Raw genomic sequence first — 25142 nt, forward strand, 5'->3', positions numbered from 1 at the left:
ATACAGAAAAAACCATTTTTCTCCAATACAGCAGACTCTTTCAGTTACTTCAATGCATTTTACAGTAGTTGAAGCAAATGCAGCTTTCCATTCCCTGTGAGCATCTCTCACTCACGTTCTAACTGCAAAATGAAATAGGTCAGAAGATGCAGTTGGAGAATCACAAGAGCAATGGAAGGGGACTAGAAAGAGAAAATTGAAAGGAAGCTTTAGAGTCTGTCTGCACTTTCACCACAGTTTTGGAGAGAGTTTCCTAGATTTTAAACTGAAGCAGGGTAAATTTAGATATAAGGAATAAATTCTTTGCTATGAGGGTGGTGAGGCACTGGGACAAGTTGCCCATGGAAACTGTGGATGCCCCATCCTTTGAGTGTTAAAGGCCAGGTTGGATGGGGCTTTGGGCAACCTGGGCTGATGGAGGGCGTCCCTGCCAATGGCAGGAGGTGGGACTAGATGATCTTTGAGACCCCTTCCAAGCCAAACCTGTCTGTGATTCTATTATTCCTTTAGATCACAATGAAAAACATACAGGCCCAGAAAGAACAATTAAAATGAGTGGCTGCAGGAGATAAAACGTATTTAAAATAATTAAGCAGCATAACAGAAAAGTGAACATACTCAGATCTTGGGCACTGAAATCCTGAGAGTTACTTTTAATTGATTTGTGCAAGAAGTAACAAGCTAGAGAGAAGTAACAATTGTGGAAGCAAACACTTGTAATATCCTCTCCAGGTGTTAACAAACATGCACAATGCAACTCCTAGAAAGAAGATTGCAAAACAGGACTCCTTCCCATGGCTCAGTAACAACCTAAGGTAACTTAGTGGCCAATATCAAACATTACCTTTCCAACAGGCAAATCACCCTGCACACAAAGCCCATTGGAACCTTCTCTCCTTAGCAGCCTATACAATATCACATAGAAAAGAGACATCAAGATATAAATTAACCATGCTTTCACAAAAAAAGGGTCACTGCAGTTGGCTTGCATCCTCTGAAGTTTTGAATCCTTGGGATAAGCACCAAGGTCTTTCATCCCCTAACACAAAACACTAGATTTCAGCTCACTAGAAATCCACTTCAAACACTACACACTTCCTTTCCAAACGCCAAGGTTGTTTAGTTTATCAGGAATAACAACGTTCTGCAGAATTCCAGTGCAAAATTGCAACAGATCCCCACAGTCCTCACGTGCAGCAACACAAGGCTGCGTCCACTCATTCAGGCTGTGCCCACAGTCACCCTACTCACAACAGCAATGCTTTTTATAACAGCACCAGGTGGGTTTTTTCCCCTTCATATCATACTGCCCAGCATAAAAATCCCTGCCTGTGCTCTGTTAGTTCATAACTACAATGCTACACCTAAAAATACTGCATAATACAAGAACGCTGCCACAAAACAAAGTCTTCAAGAGCTTCTCATTGCAATAAGTTGTCCTTCTTTTTTTGGTCTTAGGTTACACCAATATTTACAGCCATGAAAAGACAATACACTTGTTAAGACCGTATCTGTGAAACAAGAATAAACAGGCAGATGAACAACAGATTCCTCAGCCTACCTATTTGCTTGCTTAAGGCTGTCTAACACTAGCAATATGTATGTCCATCTAGGATCTTGCCTAACTGCAACTGACTCCATACCCACAGCTCTTTTAAGTATAGAAAATAAACCCCAGTACATACAAAGTTCTTCACCATCAAGCCAGAATAACTCTGGAAAAAGCCACTTCCATTGTGCCCTCCAGCAGCCCAGAGATGACAGAAGCTGGGGATGTTTACAAGTCCTATATGAATAATTCAGCATCAGCAAAGCCTCCCCAGCACTGACAGCCTCGGCGCGGGGCTGGAGCAGGCGGGCTCTAAAAGCTGGGCATCTCCAGGAGCCAGCAGGCTCCAGGCTGCGTGTCCAACCGGCCCATTTTAAAGAACTGCCCCTTTATTTGGGTTATTTTTACATTTCCCCCCCCCCCCCAACTTGCACTTCTCCTACCAGCAGGACAGGGATCAGCACCCCACACACCGATACTCTGGGTTTTCTCCAAAAACTTCCCCGCCAGGCTCATCTCTCACGGCCACCCCCGTCCCACCGCCCGTCCTCCCCCCACCCCCGGACCTTCCCGCACGCAAACAGCGTAAATGGCGAAAAAACCCCCCGCGGGCAACGGGCACCCCCCGCCCCAGCCCCAGCCCACACCTGATCCGCCCACCTCCGCCACCCCCGTGGCTCCACCGAGGACCCCCCCATCCCGGCTCCAGCGCCCTCCCCCCCCCCCCCCCCAGGGACGAGAGCGGCTTTCTCTCCGGTGAGGAGGGAGGAGGAAGGGATGGCCGGGGCCCCCGCCTCTTCCCCCTCCTCCTCCTCCTCCTCCTCCTCCTCACAGCGGAGGCGCTAGGCCCCGGTACCCCACCGGGCCCCGCAGCTCCCCCGCGCCGCCCTGCCGGGCCCCCTGCCCTTACCGACAGCGCGGCGCTGGGGCGGCCCGGGCGGCAGGTCCTGGTGGGGCTGGACGGTCGCGGCGTCTCACCTCAACCTCAGCGCCACCGCCACCGCCATCTTGCCTCCCCTCCCCCGGCTCGGTGGGCCCCGCCCCCTCTCGGTAGGTCCTGGCAGATACTGAACAACAAGAGGTGCCACGACTCGGTGCTTTTTACCGATGGTGGAGCTTCACCCCTTTTCCCTATCATACCTCCTCGTAGTGCTGACTAGGCAGTGCCAGCCCGCGAAGTCGCGGGCGAGCCTGGCCGTAAGACGGCAAGTTGTTATGCTCCTTCCAGGACCTGCTGGGTAGTGCGGCGGGGAAGCGCTGGCTCCTCCCGCCCAGTGAAGGGTTCGGTGTGTGCGGCCGCCATGAGGCGAGCGCGGGGCGCGGCGGGGCCGCTCACGGCGGCAGCGGCTGCTGACGGGCGCTGCCCGGCCCGGCAGCTGCCCCAGCGAGGTTACTGACAGGAGGGGTGGGAGCGCGGGAGCCGCCGCGCTGCGCTCTCCCCGTTACGGGCGGATCGATGTAAATTGACAATAACCGATCACGGGCCCGGGCGGGGGCTCGGGGGAGCCCCGCGGAGCCGGCAGGCCGAGCCCCTGCTCACGAACGAGGCCGCGGGCGCCTCGGAGCGGCGGGGCGGGAACCCGGCCCCGCCGTGCCTTTCCCGCCCCCCAGCGCTGTCACTGCCGTCGCGCCTCAGCCTCTAGCGACGGGTGCCCCCTGGAAAACGCGGGAGGGGTTGACCATCGCAAATGTACTTTTCACACCCCACCCCCAGCGAGGAACACGCGAATTGTGCCGGTTTTCCCAGCGTTTGAAACCCGCGTGGCGCTTTACCTGTGACTACGTCATCCCAGGTGTGTTGAGATCGCAAACGACTCTCTGACCAGGTTTATAATGGGTTAGATGAGGAGACAGCCATCAGCCAAGATTAAATTAGCTCACTGCTGTTATATCTATTAAGCACAAGAAGGCACAACCCACAGTTATTTATTCAGACTAACGAAGCAGGGGCTCGCTCTGGTAAGCAGGATCACTTATAAAACAGGTACCATACTAAGTTGTTACTACAGCTGCTGAGTCGGACTCTTAAGCGCTGTGTTAAGGTGACATGAACCACCTCTCAGCTGAAGGGTTTGCAGCCTCTAATCCTCACAAAGGCCCATGACTACCTCTGAGTGCCTGGAAGTTAAAAGCTGTCCAAATACAAGCCCGTTGAGGCAGACATACATTTTGTGAAGCACGAGCTGCTGAATTTCTAGATACCAAATTTCTCCCAATTGTTTTCACAAATTTAATCGTTAGACCTACCCAACTAACGTGCTCCACCAGGGAACCTGCTTTGGCAGGGGGTTGGACTCGATGCTCTCTTGCAGTCCCTTCCAACCCCTGCAAGTCTGTGACTGCTGACTTAACGCACTTGCCTTCCATCTTGCCTGTTAGCAAAGCAAAGGTTCCAAGCCGGGATGTATCTGATTGCCTTTTTCATGCTTATTTCGCTACTTCCTGTCTCCCTTTGCTCTGCAACCTTCTCTAATGGTGGAGTTTGCTTCCAAACAGACTTTCTTTCCCTTGCAGCCACGCTTGGGACAGCCAGCAGACTTGAAGATAGCAGAATGTGGGTGATGACAAGCTCCTCTTGCCCTGCTTCTGAGGCTTTCCTTAACCTGTGTCTCTCCTATGGCAGCCCAGCACAGGGATAAAAGGTACTACGTGCTGAAAAGCTCAACTTTTAGTCACTATTAGTTATCGTTTCTTAACGTCCCAGCAGGGTCAGCGGGGCCCGGGTACCGAAGGCTCCCCTCACACAGCTCCGCGCGGGAACGGCCCCTGTGCAAACCCCGCCCGCGAGGCCCCGCTCCCCGGCTCTGGGACCCCGCCAAGAGCCAGGCCAGGGCGGCGGGAGGCCTCCCGGTGCGCCCCTCCTCCCGGGCAGCCCTGGAGAAGCGGAGCCGGGGCACGTTTACGCGACAGCGGCCGAACGGCCCCGCCCCGAGGCGGGGTGGAGAGGGGAGGGATGGGGAACCCTTTCGCGCCCCGGAACCTTCCTGCCGGCCCGCCCGTTTCCTGCCGGAGCGGCGGGGAGCGGAGCTGGTCGCTATGGCAGCGGGGCCGTGGGGCTGGGGCCCGGCGGGGCTGGCGGTGCCGCTGCTCCTGTTCGCGGTGTCGTTCGCGTTGCTGCTGGGTGGGGCGCGCCGCCTGCGCCGCCGTTACGCGGCCGCCGGGGCTGGCGCGTCCCTGAGCGGGCGGGCGGCGGCGCGGCTGGATGGCGTCCGCGCCTTGCTGGTGACGGCGCACCCTGATGACGAAGCCATGTTCTTCGCCCCCACGCTGCTGGGCTTGGCCAGGGCCGGTGCCCGTGCCGCGGTGCTGTGCTGCTCCGCAGGTGAGGGACGCGCCGGGAGCGGCGGGACACCCACCTCCGAGGTGCCAGCGCGGCTGACCCGAGAGGCCCAGCTTCCCGCCCGTGACGTCACGGGAAGGCCGCCATGATGGCTTCCCGTGTGTGGCCTGGCGCTGTGACGTCAGCCCCGGGCTATGACGGCGTGTCAGTGCCTCGGAGCAGCGAGCCGCTGCTCGCTGCACTGCAGGGTGACCCCACTCGCCCCTGAGGCTGCGTGTGAGGTCATGGCAGTGCCACGCCTGGTGCTGGTGCTGTGCTGGCAGCGTGGAGGACACACTGGCGCAGCGGAGGGGGTGCCGTGCTGCCCATGGGCCGTTCGACGTCATGGCTCTGGATGCAGCACGCTGCTCCAACACCCCGTGTGCCCCAGAGAGCTGCTGGCAGGGGCAGCCCTGCTCAGAGTTTCGGTAGCAAAAGCTCCCTCTGGATCTGAACCTTGCACAGAGGTGGCACAGCCCAGCCTCGTGGCACAGCCCAGCCTTGTGGCACAGCCCAGCCCCATGGCACAGTGTCCTGGTTTTGGTCAGGATGGAGTGAACTTCTCTTGTAGCAGCGGATGGAATGCTGTGTTTGGGAGTTAAAATGGGAGCAGTGCTGATAACACCCTGATGGTTTTAGTTGAGTCAGACAGTCAAGGACTTCCTCAGCTCTTCATATTTCCCTATTAATGAAAAAGGAGGGGACGAAGCCAGGACAGGTGACCCAAACTGGCCAAAGAGAGTATTCCATGCCAATTAAGTCCTGCTCAGTATAACGGGCTTTTGGGGAGGAGGAGGGGGCGGCTCTGGGATGCACAGTTTTTGGGGGACGGTCGGGTTCTGGGACAGCTCTGGGTGGCACAGCCTGAGCTGTGGGTCAGTGAGAAACTGCATTGGGTATCAACAGTTTCAGAGATTTTTTGCTCTAAAGTCCTGTTAGCATTGTTATATTGTATCTTTCTGCTATTCTAGTAAACTATCCCCCAACCCACAGGCTTTTGGTTTCTTGGTTTTGGGGTTGTTATTTGCCCCTTCCTTTTCCCTTCCCTTGCCTCACACACCCCCCCCCGTCTTCTACCCCTCCTCTTTTCCTTTAGTTTTAATGTCGTAATGATACGTTCGCTGTAACACATTTAAAAGTAACAGCTGCATAAGGATGCAATCATGGAAAACCAGGCCTGAAGGGAACCCCAGGTTGTGCTGTCCCATTGGTTGACCTGAAGGCAGCATCAATGCATCTGCATTTGCTGCAGCCAAATGTCTAGTTCATTCTTCAGGACCTCCAGGGAGGTTCCCCAGCCTGTGTGGTCTGTGTCAGAGCTGCATTAGCTTTTCTTCAGATCACTTTTTCCTGAATCATTGGTGAAAATGAAGTCTGTTTATTTTTCCTGTCTGCCATGGACATGGCAATCAGAGTATCCCTTTGTAACAGGGCCTCACATATTTTAAGACGTTATCTGCCTTTTATGTCTTATCTTCTCCAGACTAAACAACCCTATTTCTTGCAATCTTTCCTCATAGATCATGTTTTCTAAAACTCTCATCATTCTCATCGTTCTCCTTTGGACCCTTCCAGCTGGTTCACATCTTTGCAGCGATCAGAACCTGGGAGCAGTACTCCTGCTGAGGCCGTTCTGGGACTGATCAGAATGGAGAGATTCTCACAAGCTCCACTCTTTGCTCAGGACAATATTTTTTCACAGCACGTGATGCTGTTGTGTTCTTCTGATGATCAATTAAAGCTCCAGATTCATTTCTCTTCCACAGAACTGATACCGAATCAGTTATTACATTGTTGAATCTTTTTGTGCATAGGGAACAACCTCAGTTCAGACCCTGCTGCTGTGCCAGAATTCTTGAGCCTTGGGTGAAAACTGAAGATTGGGGGGTTTTTGTGTTTGATGAGAGGAGTATCTGAGACCACAAACATTTGTTGTCTCTTGCATATCTTCAAAATGGAACTAGCAGCCCATATAGGAGAGTACATCCACTGCACTAATAGATTTTCCTCTGCCTTATTATTCTTTTGGGCAATTCAGATGGTTCATCCTCTCATTGTTTGCGTGATTGATGATGACAAGTGAGTCGATCAAAGACTCTGCAAATTGAAACACTGAGACAAAATCATTATTTAGAAACTGTCATACTTGCAGTTTTCAGATGCCAATCAAAGTGACTTAGAAGTGAATTAGAATTACACCACTGTGGGAAAAAAAAATCAGTCTTTTACACACTGAATACTCTTCGATTGAAATAATAAGTCAGCATAAATGTGCTTTGCTCTCTGTAGTAACTGACTCTTTTGTGAGTCGTCCATGGATGAGGTCCAGCAGCAGCTGTTCAGCTGGTTTTGCTCTCAATTGCTGCCCATTTTTTCTTGTTAATGTTTCTGTATTTCTGATGTTCTGACACATTTCTCAAGCTGTGGAACATGGATCTGTTCCTTTGGGTTCAGTAGAAGTTAAGTATTTTGAGAACAGTGGTACTATTTGGGTAAAACATCACCTGCAGTCAGCTATTAGACTGCATTGCAGCAAAAGATGCCTTATCTTAAAACACTAGTGTCATTACTGGCCATGCAAAAACCAGCCTAAATTAAGTCCTGCTGTGCTCATGTAATCTATCCAGTGAAGGTGCACAGTTAAAGTAATTTTGCTGAAGCTGGAACTTGCAATTTAAGCTGCAGGCTACTGAGCTGACATGTTCCTCAGCAAACCCACAGATTGCTGCTGTCACGGTCTCCTAAAACCATTCACTCACCCCTGCAAGAAGAGGTGGGTTTTTTTTCTACTTACTCTTTCCCTCTTTGAGAATTTTAGAAAGCTTGCTAGTGATGGCTTGGATTGCAACACTGCTCAGAGAAATGCTAGCTTTTAGATGACTCATACCCACAACAATAAAAAGTTCTAGTGTAATTCAAGACAGCTGACTAGAAACTTGAATCATACATCAATACCCAGCTGTATTATTTTTTTTTTTTTTCATTTTATTGCTTCAAAGTTAAAATTGGGTTGCAAGTACTGCCCTTCACAGGGCAATGTTTAGGAAGGAGCCATCACAGCTCTGGCATGGACTTTGCATGGCTGATGCCAAGAAAAAATAAGGGAATGTCAGGGCAAGATGAGAAGAAAATAATTCAGTGAAGAAGGAGGCAGAGTTTTAAGATAATGAATCCAATTTCCCTGCTGGCTGTTGGTCTCAGTCTGTTATAACTTTCCCCTGGTGCCTTATCTAAATTAGGTTTCCTTTCTTCTTTTGGTTCTCTGAGTTCTTTGCAATCTTGCCATATTTAGTTTCTGCCTGAATTTCCTCTGTGAATGATGCAGGCTTCTGGAAAATCTTTCTCTTAAACCAGAGTTTCTTATGATGGGATTCCTGACTTCTTTAAACCCTTTTAGTTCTGTCACTGTGTTCTACTGAAGTGTCCTAGTGTTACATGACAACTACTGCTCGTTAGAAGTGGCCCAGACTAAACTGTGGACTTTAATCACTTAAGGAACATGCAGTGGGACAGGCTCTCTGTGTGTTCTCTCTACAGTTCTGTAGCAGGTACTCTGGACTTGCTGGTCAGCTTGGCTCTGTGGACCTTTGCCATTAGGAGCACAGGAGGGAGTTCATGGCAGCACATCTGAAGGTTGTGAAGGAGGAGTGACTCTTTGGCACTTCCTAAGGAGATTAATTGCTACTCATTTGCTGTGAATACCTCTTTTTTAAAAAGCAGACTAAGACCCCACTAACCTCTTTCTCGGAGACAACCTGGAAATTTGCCAGTGGCAACAACTGACTGGGTTGCTTGGACCACTGATCTGATTAGATATGGGTATTTCTGAAGGCTTTGCCAAATAAGGTCCTGACCAGCTGCAAGCCACACTCACTGCAGGCAGGTGAGGAATGTAATCAAGGTGGGCAGAGCTTCCCCTCAGCATTTTACCCTGAGCTAAGCCAGGTGCTGCTCAGGTCAAAGCTGCGGAGTTTGTTCCCTGCAGTGGGTCAGTTCCTCAAATGATGCTCTTTTGTTTAACATGTGATCCTCATGCTTAATGCTTAGAGAAGGAACAAAAGGAATTCATTCCAAGCTAACTTTAACTGCTGTGTTTGCTGTTTTCAGGAAACTACTATGGTCAAGGGGAGGTTCGTAAGAAAGAGCTGGAACAGAGTTGTTTTCTCCTGGGAATTCCTGCTTCCAGTGTAACAGTTGTTGATCACAGGTAACTGGTTTTCATTTATAGCATAATTTCATTGCAGTTTTTAAATAGGGGATGAAGTTCATGTTAAAGTTAATGAAAAGCTTGTTGTGTCATTCTAAAACATCTTGAGCAATCTCAAATAAAAAGGACCACAATAGATATTTTTGTCAACTGCTAACAGGTCTAATTAATACAGAAGGTAACTCCAGTCTATAATGAGGATTGTAACCCCCAGGTTGGGCTCTGTTGGTACAGCATTTAGAATAACAATAACTTTACTTGTTGGGGTCTGGCACAGGGTGTTTGGGCAGCAGGACCACATTTGGTTATGCGTGTTGGAGTCTTACACAACTACAGATTCTCTGAATTGCCTGTGGCAGGTTTGTCTGTATGGCAGTCTTTACAGGGTTAAGGTGGAATTCTGTTGTATTCATAATCTGGTTGAGTCCTGCCTAAAGCCAGAAGTGAATTGTTGTATTAAAGACAGTGCACAATAACATGACAGTAAGAGCCTTTAAAGTGAAGCCATACAAGGTTTCTGTTTTTCTAAGCTGTGATGTTGTATTCTTTAGTTGATAAAGCTGGTGCTTCTTTGTTTTGGGATTCATTCAGGAACTCTCTTCTGGGAAGGTGATTTAACACTCTGAATTAGTGAAACTGGGAACATTGTAAAGGCCTCTTAAATTGCCTAGTCACTGTCTAGAGTTGATAGGAGCTGAGCTAGATATTGATTGCTAGGAAACACTGTACAAGGGGTTGTTTCAATTGTAAACAACTGTCATGTAATCCATAAAGAATATTTTTGTTTAGGAAGAAAAAAACTTGAGCAGCAACATCCTGATTTAAAGCCACACCAACTAGAAAAGTCAGAGTTGAAAAAAATCTGGCTCCAGGCAGGCCCTTTTCCCATGAACATATTTTCCCTTGAGCTAAGGCAACAGAAACCACAGTCCAGAATATGAATCTTCTTGAGTTCTTTGCTTTTTTTAGATTTAAGTTTCTCTCCAAGTTTTCAGCTCACTTAGAAAAACAGCCCAGGAGTTGTTTTTCCTTTGGAATGAAGAGAGATGTTTCCCTTCACTTCTCATGAGCTGGTTTTGGATAACTTCAAGTTCTGTAGTACAATCATATGACAATGCCCAAAACATTTTGGGGAGGGATAAGGAAAACAAAAAAACCTGCTAAGCTTTGCAAAGTGTAAAGTCTGCTCAATGAACCAGCTTTTGAAATCAGCACAGAGCCCAGAAAGCCTCCTGACTGCTCATCCTGTAACGCAAGGTGAGGTTGCTGAGGATGTGATGCAAGCTTCCCTGTGCTGTCAGTCATCCCCCAGCATGCACAATCCAGAGGGCTGTGTTTTGCAAGTAGTACTTCAGTTTGCTCTCTAAGAAGGTGAGGACTGTTTCAGACAAACAGCTTGGCTCATGCCCCTCTCTACGTTCATTACTAGTATTACACATATTTATGTAAGTAATGACTGATACGTGATCTCCCTCAGTGAATGCAGTGCCTTGAAAGACAGATCCACCCCCCTGGCCAGAGTGTCTGGGCATGGACTAGAAGGTACAACATTGTTCTAAGAAACAGGTTTAGATTTGTGGTCTTTCTCTCTGTGGTTAGATTGCTGTGAGATAACCATTCATTTACCTAACTTGGTTGTGCGTTCAGGGAGTGAACTGAAGTCCTTGCTGAATTTTGCTCAGGACTTATTTAAAACAGTGAAGTTAAGTGTGTGTAGTGTATTATTTACTCTGCAGTAACTCCCTTATGGATGCTCTGTATTGAAAACCTCTGTGGATGAGGTGTTAGCAAAATGGCAGAGGACCAGGTATCATATCGAGGTGACACTGAATTTTTAGAGTATTTAGTGTTTAGAGTCCCATTTTTCAGTGGTTTAGACAATGCACCAGATCTCAGGGTACTTGAAACTTAATCAAAGCTGCTGGATTCCTTAAGGCCAGTAAGTTTCCTATGCCTCTGTTCTGTCTGTAACTTACAGATTATACAAAGATACCTGCCAGTATGGCATGATGTGGAACTTGTTAATTTATTATGTTATCTACCACTGGATTTCCATGTAAATTAGTGTATACAGAACACAGTTCAGGAGTCTGTGCCTCTTTAGCATTTTGTCTTCCATAGGCACTGTTTAAGATCAGAACCCTTTGGCTTTTTTTTTGTTCCCTTCTTAACTCTTAAGCAGATAATTTCCATCGGTGTAAAGAACAAGCACATTGCTTAAGGACTGCTGCTGGCATGCTGCCCATCTAACATTTCTTGTACAAACACTGGATGCTTTACATTATCCAAGCTGCAGATTTGTATTGGTAAGGAAAGCCCAAAGGATTGCTAGGTCTGGATCTGCTCCAACCATTGTAGTGTGGAGCTGAGTCATGCTGCTTCCTCTTTCTTTGCACGATCTACAAGCAAATGAGTAGAATTTTCAAGATGTAAAAGGGGAAATACATCTGAAAAGGAAGGTGATTGACTTGCTCTGTAATCTCACTTGGCCAGGCAGGTATAACATCAACAGGACGTTTTGTGTTACACGTGAACTTGTAAAGGGAACAACTGGATCAGTCAGCCTGTGATCAGATCTGTGTTAAAGACCAAATCCTTATTAAGTCTTGCCTTAAGCAATGACTCTCTCAAGTACAGCCAGGATTCCTAGGGCAGGGCTAGTTCAGTTGCTTCCAGACAACTCCTTTGCACTCGTTCTGCAGGTGTTTGATGTTGTCACTGTGTTTGTTACTTCAGTCTCAAATCTTCTGCACAAATATGGTCCCAAACTGTACCTGTGTTTCAGCCCTAGAGACTTGAGGTTCCCACGACTTTCCTACAGAAGAGGAGAGGACTTGTGTCCAAAGTTAATTTCTGTACTGTCACAATCATTCCTGCTGCTGGGTGAGGGAGGAGTGCTAAGAGAGTGAGGTCTGAAACAGAAATCAATGTAAAATAAAAGCCACTTCATTAATAAATGGTTATGTAAAGTCTGCTTTTGGTACATCTTTTCATCTTGCATGCTGCAACAATGGTTTTTTCTTGTAGCTGTAAAAATGAGAGATCATTTGTTTCATTTTCCTGTGCCATGGTACCAGCTTAATTTTCAGAAAGACTGGTACAGTTCTACAGGTCTGCAGTGAAGGTAAAATGAGCATAGCTAAAATATGAGTGGTATAGATACTTCCAATGCAAACACAGACTAACTCAACTGAAAGATCTGCTACAATGATACATCTGAAATAGCAGATAAATCAGATGCTGGAGGTTTCTGTGGTGGCAGAAGGGTCTGATTTATAAAGCATTTAGTTGCTCTGCAAACAAAAAGGGGTATTTGTTTTCACCAAAAGTTATATTGTGCTTTAGGCATGTGTTAGACTTTGCCACCAGTTTTAGTTTAAAGTTTAAATTGCTCAGGTAATATATGGGCAGTGATCCACTTAGAGGACATGAGTGCTCACTGAGCAGGGCAGAACTCCCTCCATCCTGAGAACAAGTCTGAGTAACTGATTAGTACTTGAGGTGTGTGGCAAAGGCAGGGCTCAGCTTTGCAAGAGGAGAGCTTATAAACAAGTAAAAAATGCATCCTGCATTATCATGAATCATGGACATGTTTTCTCTTCCCTTTTCTTTAGAACATGCTGAAAAGAATGCTTCAGTGGCAGTGTGGAGAGAGAAATGTTTGTGTGAGCTCTGCTCTGGGTGCTGAGCTTTGATGTGGCACTGCTACATGGTTTCTTGGTTGTTGATCTCTCTGGTCTTGAGAGCAGGGTGTGATGGAAGTGCTGTAGTCTCCAAAACCAGTCCTCAGAAGTCATTGTCATGGTTTGGGGCTTGTAAACGTACTTGGTTGGGAGTTTACTTATAGCTGAGAAAGCAATCTGTCAGTAATTAGTCTCTGAATGAATGCTCCTGAGTTAGAAAGCTCTCTCTCTCCCTCATGGTGTATGGAAAACCAGGTGTTAGTATCTAATTGATCTATATTAAGAGTTAGTTAAGCTCCCCTTAGCACAGAGTACATCTGGCAGTGCTCTGGCTGTCTACTGGTCTGTGATGTTACACATAAACAGGGGATGTTTTCAAAGCTGTTTGCAGCTTCTGAAGGGAACAAGCAAAAAGGAAGCCCAAATGAGTCTTTTTTTTCTTGTATCTGTTTTGGGTTGATGGAAAGATAAATACCAGGCACTTTCCTGCACCTTCAGAAGCTTTTGTGCTTGGCTGTACTGGACAGGAGCTAAACCTGACTATTTGCATTGTTAATATGACAGAAAATATTTGCCCCAGGTTTCCACTGCAAAGAAAATAATAGCCAAGATTTGTGTAAACTAGAAAATTTTCCATTCATAGCACAAAGGCTTGCTGCAAGTAATGTTACATCTGTTTCCAAGTTTCCATGGAAATAGCACTCCATTCACTTTTATTATTATTATTATTATTATTATTATTTCACTGAAGTCCAAAAGGGCTCTGATTAGACAATGCACAGGAGAGGGGACAGTTGCCAATGCAGACTCACAGGCTGTCTGCAAGATTTTTATGAGGCTGTAGAAAAGCTTAAATTATTATTAGTATTATTCTTCTCCCTGTATTCTTTGCTGTTGGACTTGGGTTCCCTCCCCAGGAGGTAAATAGGCTTTATTGCACTGCCTCATGTTTAACTTCTAATAAACTTCCTTCCATGGACCCCCCATGCCAGAGAGGTGAGTCTGTCACTTCATGGGGAAAAACTATATCCTTAAATAAACAGTGTGTGTCTGATAGTGATGAAGATCACTCAGACCCTTCAGAGAATGAAATGTGTAACTGGAAACTGGAACCTTTTTATTAGAATTTAGAAGTTAAGAAATACATCCCATTGATCCAGTTTGGTTTTACTGTAGGTAGGTGGTTTGTTGATGGCTTCAGTGATTTGAATGCAAGGTGCTGAGGGCATGAAAGCTCAAGATGCAAGCTGTGTAGTGAGAGTATGTACTGAAATACTGAAATATGCCTGAAAACTGAGGGTACCATGAGAGTGCCATCAAGTCTGGTGGCAAAGCTATCAGTGATTTCATACCAGTTTCTGACTCACTCCCTCACAGACCTGTGGCATCTTGCTGAATGAGAGTTGGGGTTTTTTTAATATATTTATCTCACTTGTGTGTTTCTGATCAGAGAAGTGATTTTATTCCCTGATGTTTCTTCTTTCCCAGTTCTCTCATTGTGGGTTCAGTATTTAATAGCTTTAATTCTGCTGAAAAAAAGTGGTGGCAATTAAGTTACATTTTGTCTTCCTAACTTCCTCGTGGCATTATAGTTGGACATTTTATTCTTAATTCTGAAGAACTGATCTATGTGCTGATGAGAAGTGGTGCTGTGCTTTGTTCTAGAGGAGATGCACAGTTCAGTGACGAGCGATGTGACTCTCTCCATCTTCCTTAGCTTAGCAATGTTGTGAAGGTCCTTCTGTTTTACAGAATTGTCTTTAATTAAGAATGGCATCTGTGGAATCAGAAGGTCTTAGATGTAAATTGGTTGCACACTGAATGTGTATTACAGAGAAATCAACCTACATCTTTTGACTCAATGAAACATATTGATAATTATTCTGAATACTAAAACATTTTACCACTGTAGTTGTCAATCAGGTGGGTATCTTGATATTTCTGTAATCCCTGCAGCCAAATGTCACTCTGTTTAGTATAGTTCTTGCAATTTATGTTATTTCTGAGAAGACAAAAAAAATTGCCACCTATTTTTATTTCCATTTCTAAATAAAGAGATAATTTTTCCATAAAGCTCACCACATGGCAGCTCATACTGGTATTTTAGGACATCAGAACGCTTTATAGGAAGGATTATATCAAAGTCTGCCTTCTGGCTTCTGTTTTTATAACTGTTGCTATATGCAGCCATTTAAAATGGGATTCTGGGGGCTGAGATGTCTCTTAGCCCTCCAGCAAAGCTCCTTTCTGAAACAAAGGCTTGGGCTGCAGTAAGTCAGGCTGAGCTATTTTGTCCTGAGTCAGATATTTTCCTCCACAAGGAAATCTGCCCTTTCGCTTCCCTGGGGCGTCTGTGAACCAGGTCCTTCCTCAGCTTTCCAGCATAATTAACTTCCTTGCTGTACAGAAAGGGGGAAGGGGCTGTGGTGAAAGGGAAAATGATCTTTTCAGTGCTAAGGGGGCATGTCCCCCAGGTTACCTCTGTCGAGCAATGGTCCTTTTCAAAACATCCAAGGATTCTCCTTCAGACGTCAACAGAGACCTGTCAAACCTCATCATTAAATCACAGCAGGGTTTGATTAAGAGCAAGAGTCTGGCCAGAGAAGCCAAGGGGGAAGTGTGGGAGTACTGCTAAAGGACAAAATGTCTTATGGAAAACAAATCAAAATATTAAGCATTGATATTTTTACTTTTAATGCTCAAGATTATTTTAGCAGAATAAAAATTGTGAAATACTGATCTCAAAATATGAAGGATGAGGGCAGGGATCCCTGCCATCCCCTGGAGTTAATGCAGGTTTGATTCAACTTAAATCAGCACTGGTAAGCTGATAGTCAGAAAAGAAATAAGGCTGTGAGTAATAGCTGTGCTTTGGGAGTCTGGGAAACCTGGCTGGGGCTGAAGATAGGGAAAGGCACTAGAAAAGAGAAATCCATTAGAAGTCTTCTTTGTCTTTTTTTTTTAAATTCTGTCTTAGCCCTCACCTTCAGAAATGCTTTTTACTGTTCTGTCATTAATGGCTTTTAAAAGTCCCCCCAGATGTTAATAACTGGCATCTGCTCTGAAGCAAAGCAAACCTCAGTGACCCATCCTGCGTGTGCAGATGGCTCATGGCCCAGCTGCTGCTCCTGGTTAACACAGATACACTGCCTGGAGGGCTCCTGACTAGACCACGGGTGTCCATGCAGGAGGAAGTGTCTTTGGGTTTTGCTGGTTTCCACTGTAAAATTTGGGGTTTCATATAAAAATACTTTATAGAGTGGACTTTCTTCATGTCAGTAAACTTAGACAGTCATTAGATAAGAGCTATTTTCAACAGTTATACTCAAGAGTCCCCTTTTTAACATGAGAAGCTATAACAACCTATTCATTTTGCTCCTTCCACAGTGGAACAATACAGGATGTTTTGCCAACAGGCACCCTGAGGAACTAATGGAGAATGACAGGCGTTTCCCCTTTGCCCCTGGAAGGCTCCCTGCTTTGATAGCCCAGCCACATCTCTCTTAGTCACTCACTTTAACCTGCAGCTGCCTTGCTGGTAGTTATAGGCAGGCTGAGGTCCTTTATCAGAGAAGAGAAAACAGCCAACACTTTGCCTTAAAAAGTGACAGTTATATCAAATAGTCACAGTAAGTTCATTAAAGAGGAGGAGCAAACAGAAAAAAAAACCCTATCTATCTGGGATCCAGCTAAAGCTTTTGAAAAACTGTATTCCAGCTTACTCAGGGAAAATGTATTCCTTTTTCTACTGGGAACACTCTTAAAAGCCTTCTTGCAATAATGGGTTGGGCGTTAAGGGCTTGTTCACAAGCAGTGTGTGGCTGCTTTGTGAGTTCTCATATAATTTTACCTTAATTGTAGCTGCAGTCCAAAACGTGGTGTGCCTCAGTTAAAGCTCTGAGCTCTGAGGCTATGACATGGTTTAGAAACATCATCCAGTTGCATCTGCAGTGGAGTTGCATTTTCTGCATGTCAGGTAATTAACTGTGCTGGAAAACAGAGGAAGGGGATTTGCAGCCTCTCTTGGCCAAATTCCCTTTTGGGGTTCAGTCTAGAGAAGTCCAGTGACATTAATTACTGATTTTTTTTCCTAAAGCTCAGGATCTCACATGTAGTGGGCAGCTCCTGCATGGAGTGTGTATCTGTCCTCACACTTCACGTGGTGGTAATTGCAATAATTTCCCCCCAAGTTGCCCCAGTCCCTGGGAGACAAGAAGTTTCAGTGTGTCTAGGGGCCTTGGGACATCAAAACCAGTTGTTGATTTATTCCTGTTCCCTTCATCTACCTGCTAGTTCAGATAGCCACTAGAAAAATTATGGAATAATCAATATCTGAGCCTTGGGAGCAAGGCCTTTATTGGTCTCATTAAAGACAGAACGTTTCCAATTACAAAGCATAAGGTTAAAGGCTGTCAGACCACTTTAAAGGCCATGATAAGCAGCCTTCCTGAATCCTAATTTCTTGAGTTTGTTTTCAAAATTCCCATTCAAGTCAGAAAGCCTCTCCTATCCTGGCAGCCAGTAAGAAATCCTAGGAAGCAGTGCATACACAGTGCCTGAAGGGTGAGTGGGAAGTCCTGTGGCAGACTCAAAGGGTTGAATTGGTGAGCTACAGAAGTAGGGTGTCCTTGGGGCCTTTAGGATGGGACTGTGGGGCCAAGGAAGTTCTTGTGAATTTTGCTTCTCCCTAAAAATAATTGCAGGGCATCCAGTGGGGACCTTTCTGGTTCTTTTAAAGAAGATAGTGTCTGGATAGGAAAGGGGGGGGGGAAAGCTTCATTGACATCATTCCTGAATAACAAAAAGAGCTTAGCTACTTTCATGTTGATTGTATTATTTTAATTTTTATAGGAGTATCAATGTTTGGACTGCAGAATACAAGATATGTTTGGGTTCTACATAAACCCAGTTCTTCCACATAGGTGGTAGAAGTGGAGCTGTAGGATCTTGGACATCTTTTTTTTTTTTTTTTTTTTTTTCCCTGCTTTTCTTCTTTTCTTTTTTCCTTCCTCAGAGCCACCTCTTGTTCCCATCAGACCCAATGCAGGGGTTGGCCACTGACTGCAGTAGGACCAGAAATTGTCATTGAAACAGTCAGAAAGAGAAGACAAAGTCTTGCCTTAAAAAAAAATGTTAGTATGGGGAAAGTTGGAAAAGCAACTGTACAATGGGTGTTGTGTGAAATGTGTTTTCTCTTAATGACCTTCCAGTTCGGATTGGCTCTGTTTACATACAAATCAAAAGCTGGTTTGTCTAACTGCCAGCACAGCAAAACTCAGTCTGGGATCTGAATATCCAGCTGTGGCTTTTGCCTCTGACATCCTCCCAGTAATAAAAGTTGTGTAGCTGGGATTTGGCTAGAACTGCAGATGATGTGTGAGCCAGAATTGAGTTCAGCCTGCTCTTCCTCTGCAAGACAATAGAAGTTAAAGCTTGTTTGTGTCAATAAAATAAGTGTATACAACTCATCATCCCTCAGGGACCAGATACCATGAATAAGATGGGTTTTTTCCCATCATCACATTTCTGCCTCTGATAATGTTAGTAATAAGTCTGTGAGAACTCAGACTTTTGTCTTCCTCATTTCATAGCTGAAGCAGAAGCTTTTAGGGAGTTTTATCTGTGAAGAGGCAGCATCCAGAGAACAGGCATAGTTATGACAACCTTTGCAGGACCATCTAATCCAGATGCTTTGTTCTTTACTTTCAAACTCCCTGAAGCTGTGTTAAGTGCTGTCTCTGCTCTATAAGCCTGTTCTCTAACAGCTTCCCTGCAGATTGTCAAAGTGACAGAGACAGTAACTTCTTTGCAGGTGAAATGGCACTGCTGGCATACCTGTTAGTTGTCACTTTCTCTTTCCCCCAGTGGTATGTCAATAAACTGGGCTGCATCCTGTAGCACAGGCTCTCTAACTTTGCCATACAGAGGTTTCTATTTGACAGCTTGTCAGGAACTTGGGTGCTGTATCTTGTGAGATAGATGCCAACAGAGCATCTGGTCATGGAGAGGTTTCAGGTCCTGGGGTACTGTCTGGATGTAGGCAAAACTATTGCCACAATGCACGGTGATCCTGTGTTTACTGCAGGGTCGTCTTGTGAGGATGCTGAAAGCTCTGGCTGCACTGCAGAGAGCTGTTAGCAGTTTCACTTGCAGGCTGCACTTTGGCCACCTCATTGTAGAAGGCTGCTCGTAAAGCTATTCAGCAGTTAGGCACAGCATTTATCTCCACTCTTTCCATTCACAAAACCTCATCTGACAGCTGATTGAACACTCCCCCAATTGGCAGTGTCAGTGTGACGCAGCAAAGGGGTTCTGAGCAGCCCCGAATCTGAGGCTCCCCAAACGTTCCTAGGCTGCAGTGGGGTGCTGCTCTGCAGCAGCATGACCAGGGCTGCCTTTTGAAGCAACCCTGCAGCAAGAGAATTCCCATTTGTATTCTTTTGGCTGAGTTTGTTGTGACATGCCCTGTTGCTTTTGCATTGTGTCCATTCTGAAGTTCCCCCCGGGCACCCCTTCAAATGCAACATTGCATCACTGAGGAAGTGAGGCCATTAAAAGTGAATGTTTTTTGCTAAAAGCTTGGAGCAAATACAGTCAGCTCTCATCTACCAGAAATGGGACTTCCAAGCTGACATTGCAAAATTTGGGAAGAACAATAGTCCTTTCTTGAGCAGTTTGATGCAGTTTTTAAAAGAACCCTGAGCTGTGCTGCTGTTATTTTTGCCACATCATGAATGAAGGGTTTAGATTTGCATAGAGCAAATGTAGAAGGGTCACCAAGCAAAGTGGTTGAGCATGGAGCTCCGTGTTTCAAAATCCTTGTGAAGGAAGTGAAATTTCAAGTTCTCTGCTGAGCTTTGTGAAGGTCTCTGACCTTCTTTGTGTTTTACTTACAACCCCTCCTAATCCTGCCTCTTTGCAGAGCTGTGGGGATGGACCAATTACCGTTTACAGAATATTCTCATGGTGGGAAATACTGTGTGAAGTGGTAAGGATCATTAGTAGAGTTTTCCTTGCTAGTCAAAGGGTTAATTTCATCCTCCAGAGGAGGAGATCTGATTTAGGTTTGGCACAGGAGGAGGGAAGACATAAGATTTTGTTCTGCAGGAAACTAGGTCAGCAGGTTTTTATTATGGAGCTCGACAGCCCAATGTGGTTTGCATTTAGGAATGAACTTGGTTGACATTGTGTATGGTCGATTTCCTCTTCCCAGAAAGCAGCCCTCAGACAGCGCTCCATATATTATGGCTTTCCCAAACTGAATCCAAGAGACTCTTTAGCTGAAGGAGCTTGGTCAGTTGTGAGTTTGGTAGAGCTGTGTGTCTGGAGTGCCTCAGGAACACAGGACCAAGTCCAAGGTATTTTGGAGAGCAGGAACAATAAGGCTGGAATCTTTTCAGTCACTGAGGTGCATCAGAATCATAGAGATCTTCATTGGTTTTGCATCCCATCTACTGATGATTGTTCTTACAGCCTGTAGCACTGTTTGGTTTTTGTTTGGACCTAATCAGATTCTAATCTTGGTTTTGCCAAAGTAAATTTGGAGTAATCCTCTTGCTTTCTCTGCTGCTGCTGCTGCCCTGTGTGGCAGAGATCACAGCGTGGTCTTGCAGGTAACTGTTAGATGGAGAGTTTTCCATTATAACTTCTGGAGTATCATGACAGATTAAGGAGTTGAATGTTACAGAATAGGTTTTTCCCATCCTCCAGTTTTCCTGAGCCTAGTGTGTCCTCTTTTCCTGGGCAACTGAGAATAAATACCTGTGTCCTTTACCACTGCCTGTTGAAGGCCAGATTGTGACAGACATCACCCATGTTGAAAATTGAGGCTGCCTTTCTTTACAGATTATTTGGACACTAATGAACAATGAAAATCCAAGTACTTAAAAATCTACTTAGGTTTGATCATAGAGATCAGGTAAAGGTGATGGGGCTTAGAAAGGTTATTGGTAATGTCTAGGAAAATTTCTGAGTAACAGGATTTGAGGCTGAGAATCTATTTCTAGGTTTATGCTCATGTTGTTTTATAGACTTTAATGTTAGTTAATGGCTTTCCAGTGTAATAAAACCATCTAATTCTGTCCTGCTTTAGTCTTTATTCAGTTCTGGCATCGAGCAACCAGACATTTTTGCAAACCAAGTTTGGCTTTTAAAGCTGAACAAGGAAAATACAGGCAATACTGAGAAGAACAGACAGCAGTAGGTTGCCAGCAATTCCTGGAAATAATGGAGTTTCACAACCATTCCCTGCAGACTGGACATTTAGGGAGGAAAAATACCCTTGTGGCTTACATGGACAGAATAATGAAAATGCAAAGTCTGTTGAGAAGGTTTATTATGGTAAAAATTTAAATGCCATACTTTGGTTTAAACCCAAGAGCAGCATATCAAATGCCTCAAAATGATGACAGCATAGAAATAATACAGGTCAGAAAATTGCCTGGGGTCTTGCTTTTAATGCTGTGTTAGGCTGTGTATTTTACATGTCCAATGCCTTTGAGTCTTTAAACAGTTTCAGCTGCAGTAAATGGGCTCACATAATCATCTTTTGAAATATGAAGATGTTAAACAGGGCTGAAGAAAGTTGGTATTTCTGTAATACCTTTGTGCTCTTACACTGTTGGCATCTGTGGCCGACAGCCAAGGAAACCACATGTCAGAGAGGTGTAGAGAGAGGACCTGTAGCAGGCAGACACCTACACACAGTAAACATCCAGGCTGAGGCAGCATTTAGACAACTGCCTTCTACATAATGAACCAGAAGGAGTTGTAGGAGAATCTCCATGTTTACATACCACACATGTAGCTAAGCATAGAGTTGGAGCTCGAAGTTACCCCTTCGAGTCCTTCAAAGAACCTGACTGTCTTATGACAGTGGTGGTCAGGGTAGGGAGGTGTTTGGACTCCATCTAAAGGATTCCTTCCAACCAAGACAATTCTGTGATTCGGTGATGATGAATTATGTTGTTCAAATTCATAACCACTCAGACAATGTCACTGTATTGCTGGAAGACTTGGGTTCTATTTCTTACTCCTGACGCTGAACAAGTTGAATTAAACTCTCAGCTTAAGAAGTGAGAGATGGGAAAGACTCTCTCCTGTAGTAGCTCTCCAGAATGTATGTTGTATCTCCTGAGGCTGCCAGTCATGTGAAGCTTTTAGGATGTGGCTCATAGAAAGAGTGACCAAACTTATTTATCCTGTGAATACAAAGGGCCAAATCCTACGTTTTTATAAAGCCTTTTTCTTCCCCAGGAGAGTCAGAAAAAAATCACAAATCATGAACTTATCAGAGCTGTCACTGGAAATACAGCAGCTTCTGGGTTGAAAGAGCAACTGTTAACAGCACTCAGTAACACTGTGTATGGAGAATGTCTGCTGTCGTGTATTTGTGCTCTTTCAAGTGAATGAACTCAAGGGTTTCTAGACTGAAAATCTGGTTGGTGATGCAGAAGAGCAGTGCATGTATGTCAGCAGATGAACAGATGCTTGCAGAAGACTGTGGGCTAAACAGATGCTGAGTAATGCTGGTGTACAAAATAAGCCATTTGTGCCCATTTGGGAGCTCTGCTGCATAAAGGATGCAGCCTGCACATTTCAGGAAGTTCTGATGCTCTTCTCCCCTATGGCTGGGGTTAGAGGCCAGTCCAGGTAACAGCAGAGGAGTCCCTTTGTGGAACAAATGTGAAGACACTAAATGAAAATTCTCTCAGAGAGCAATGGCTCTGTATGGGTGCTTTTGTTTCTCACTTTTAAGTGTAACCCTATCTTTGCCAATTAAGGTAGCTAGTTAGTGCTTAGAATGTGATCCCTGAGCTATGAGCACAAACCTTATTTATCCCTTTTGTGCAATAAAATATATTTAGTCTTGCTTTATTTGTAGTTATTATTCCTTCCTAGTGTTTTAACCAGTAATTAACCCTATTCTTTGATAGCTGTTTAGATCTGGGAACAGGCTGACAAGAACAGGCTCTTTGTTCTGCAGTAAGGAGGGAACTGTGCCAGATGACTATCCTGTGTCTGCTTCCCAAACTCAGGTAGCTGTCTCCTGGGGCAGTCCCTGTACCAGGAGAGGGAACAGCAATCTCTCAAACACGGGTGCTCACTATTGATCTTTTCTGAGAGCAGGAATCAATTGATTCATTTTATTGGCAATTTATTGCAGGCAAAATGTGCTAGACAGCACTGGTAAACGATAGGTATAGGGCCACACAGCATTCCTCACAACAGAGTAACTTTGTGCACCAGTGCAGAGTTGGTACACTTTGTTGCTGCTTCAAATTGCTTGTATCTGCAAGATTCCTGTCCAATGTGATGCAACTTTTGGCCTCCTTCCTTGGATGCCATGAAGGTGATTAATTGAGCAGGGCTAAAAATGTATTAGTATGTAAGGGAGATATATTTTTTCCTGTGCTGCTTCATCTCTTATTCCATCCCAATCCTCTGTATTATGCTCAAAGAGGTACTGTAGTGCAGACTTGAAGCCTCTTTGCACAGAGTCCTCGTACAGCTTCTGCTGTATTTCATGCTCTCCATATTTACACAGGGGTAAGGAAGGACTTTCTGCCTCCATCCTCATACATCCTTATTCCAGGAGAACAGATAACTCCCCATGGAGCAGTCTGGAGCAGTGCCCTGCCAGCACAGGCTGTCTGATACACATGTTCAATAACACCCTCCTCTACAGTGGCTCGTTCTGTTGACACACACAGTGCCCTTGCTCAGTACCCTTGCTGGGGCCTGCACACAGCTCACAAGCCACCTCTGCCTCCACAGCAGCTCCATTACTCGAGTCATCTCCAGCCAGTCTTGGCAGCTGGACTTTCCTAGTGACCTGTATTAACCAGAAGTGTCTTGGGAGGTTTCCCAGTGCTGTCTGCCATTCTGCTTCTGGTGTTTACAGCTCCAGTAACTAACTCCTGACATTTATACTCAGCTTGTGCTCTGATTGCAGCAGCTTGGTGCCTGTTTGCACATGGGGCCTTCTGATAAGGCAGGCATTTGACCTTTCTATTCTTAACCCATTAACATTTAGAAGAGCTGCTCTCCTCACCTCCAGAGGCTGTGTTCCTCCCCCTCCCCCCAATACCCCTGTTCCTGCCAGATAAGATTACGCCTGGGTTATATATTGATCTAAAAGCAGAGTGCCAGATGCAGCCCACACCAGTTCAAGGGCAAACACTGAATCCATACGAGTGAGTTGACAAGCTTTGGTTCAGTAGGGGGAAGGTAATGACCAAATGGCTTCTTTTGTCCTCCCAGCAGAACCTGTGGGCAAATACAAGGGTGTCAGTGCTTTTTTGTACCAGTAAAATGAGCATCATGGCTGCAGAAGGTACTTGTGCTGATGCTGCATCTTTGTGCTGTTCCTTCTTCATCTGCACATAAACAGATGAAGGGGTTGGACTGATTATTACATGCTCATTTGCTTGAGGCAGTGTATTCAGTAACCTGAATGTGGAAATGAGAGCCAAGATTCCTTTGTTTTTAAGCCAAGCCTAGTTCATGAGTACTGCTGTGTGTCACTTGAGTAGCTCCCTTCAGGTCTGCATATGTATTTTCCAGCTTTCAAAGGTGGTAACCTTTCAGCAGTGTAATGAGTTATAAACAACAAAACCTGGGATGAGAAAGTGGCTGTATCAACAAATATATAGAGGTATTTACAGTCAAATACAAAGTTATTAATTCTTTGTTAAAAATTAGGCATTGAAGTATTCCCAGGTGTATGAAGTGACACTAAGAAGCTCTAAGGAAGTAACTGCAGGTAGCCAGTTAAACAGCAGCTCCCAGTGCCATAGCCAGCACGTAGAACGTGAAAGGTGAGCAAGGGAATAACAGACAGGAGTAGAGAGATGTTATTCCCTCTTCACATACTGTTAGAGAGCCTCTTGTTCTACTTCAGTATCTTGGTATAAACCCGACATTTATAAAAGGATGTTGATGTTTGGTAAATACTTGGGAAAGTCCCCAGAATGATGAAGGATGTAGCAAACAGGTCTAATAATGGAGGTTTAAGATGCTTGAGCTATTTGCTTTCTCCATGAGATGATGTGATAGTGAGACAGGAATATCAACATGGGGAAGAGACTTGTTGGATAAAGTCTGTTGAGCTGTCAGGTAGCACAGCTTATGACAATAATGACCACAGTGGTCCCTGCTGGCTTTAAAAATCTACAACAATGATGGTAACTGCAATCAATCATAAGAACTAATTAGCTGGCAAGCCTCACTTTCCACTGCAAAACCAAAAGCCACTGGAGCAGGATGGATAAAATTTTATTGCAATTATGAATATTTTATTATGTGAAATTAAATGGTTTAAAATAAACCACTGTGATTTAATGTGTGTTTATGACCATCAGTACTAAGAACTCAGCTTCACAT

At 45.2% G+C, this 25142-nt stretch overlaps 1 protein-coding gene across 1 annotated transcript in view; it reads left to right on the forward strand.

Moving 5' to 3' along the window:
- Positions 1-4585: 4585 nt before the first annotated feature.
- The window catches only part of PIGL (phosphatidylinositol glycan anchor biosynthesis class L), a gene marked incomplete at its 5' end in the record, with an annotated part of 59806 nt that continues 39249 nt past the window's right edge, over positions 4586-25142 (forward strand). Inside the window, 2 exons of the mRNA XM_084273016.1 lie at positions 4586-4871; positions 8976-9075. Of these exons, the coding sequence (XP_084129142.1) occupies positions 4586-4871; positions 8976-9075 (386 nt within the window). The remainder of the gene's footprint in view (positions 4872-8975; positions 9076-25142) is intronic.

This window comes from Gallinula chloropus, assembly GCF_964237585.1.
Source record: "Gallinula chloropus genome assembly, chromosome: 19".
Taxonomy (NCBI): Eukaryota; Metazoa; Chordata; class Aves; order Gruiformes; family Rallidae; genus Gallinula; species Gallinula chloropus.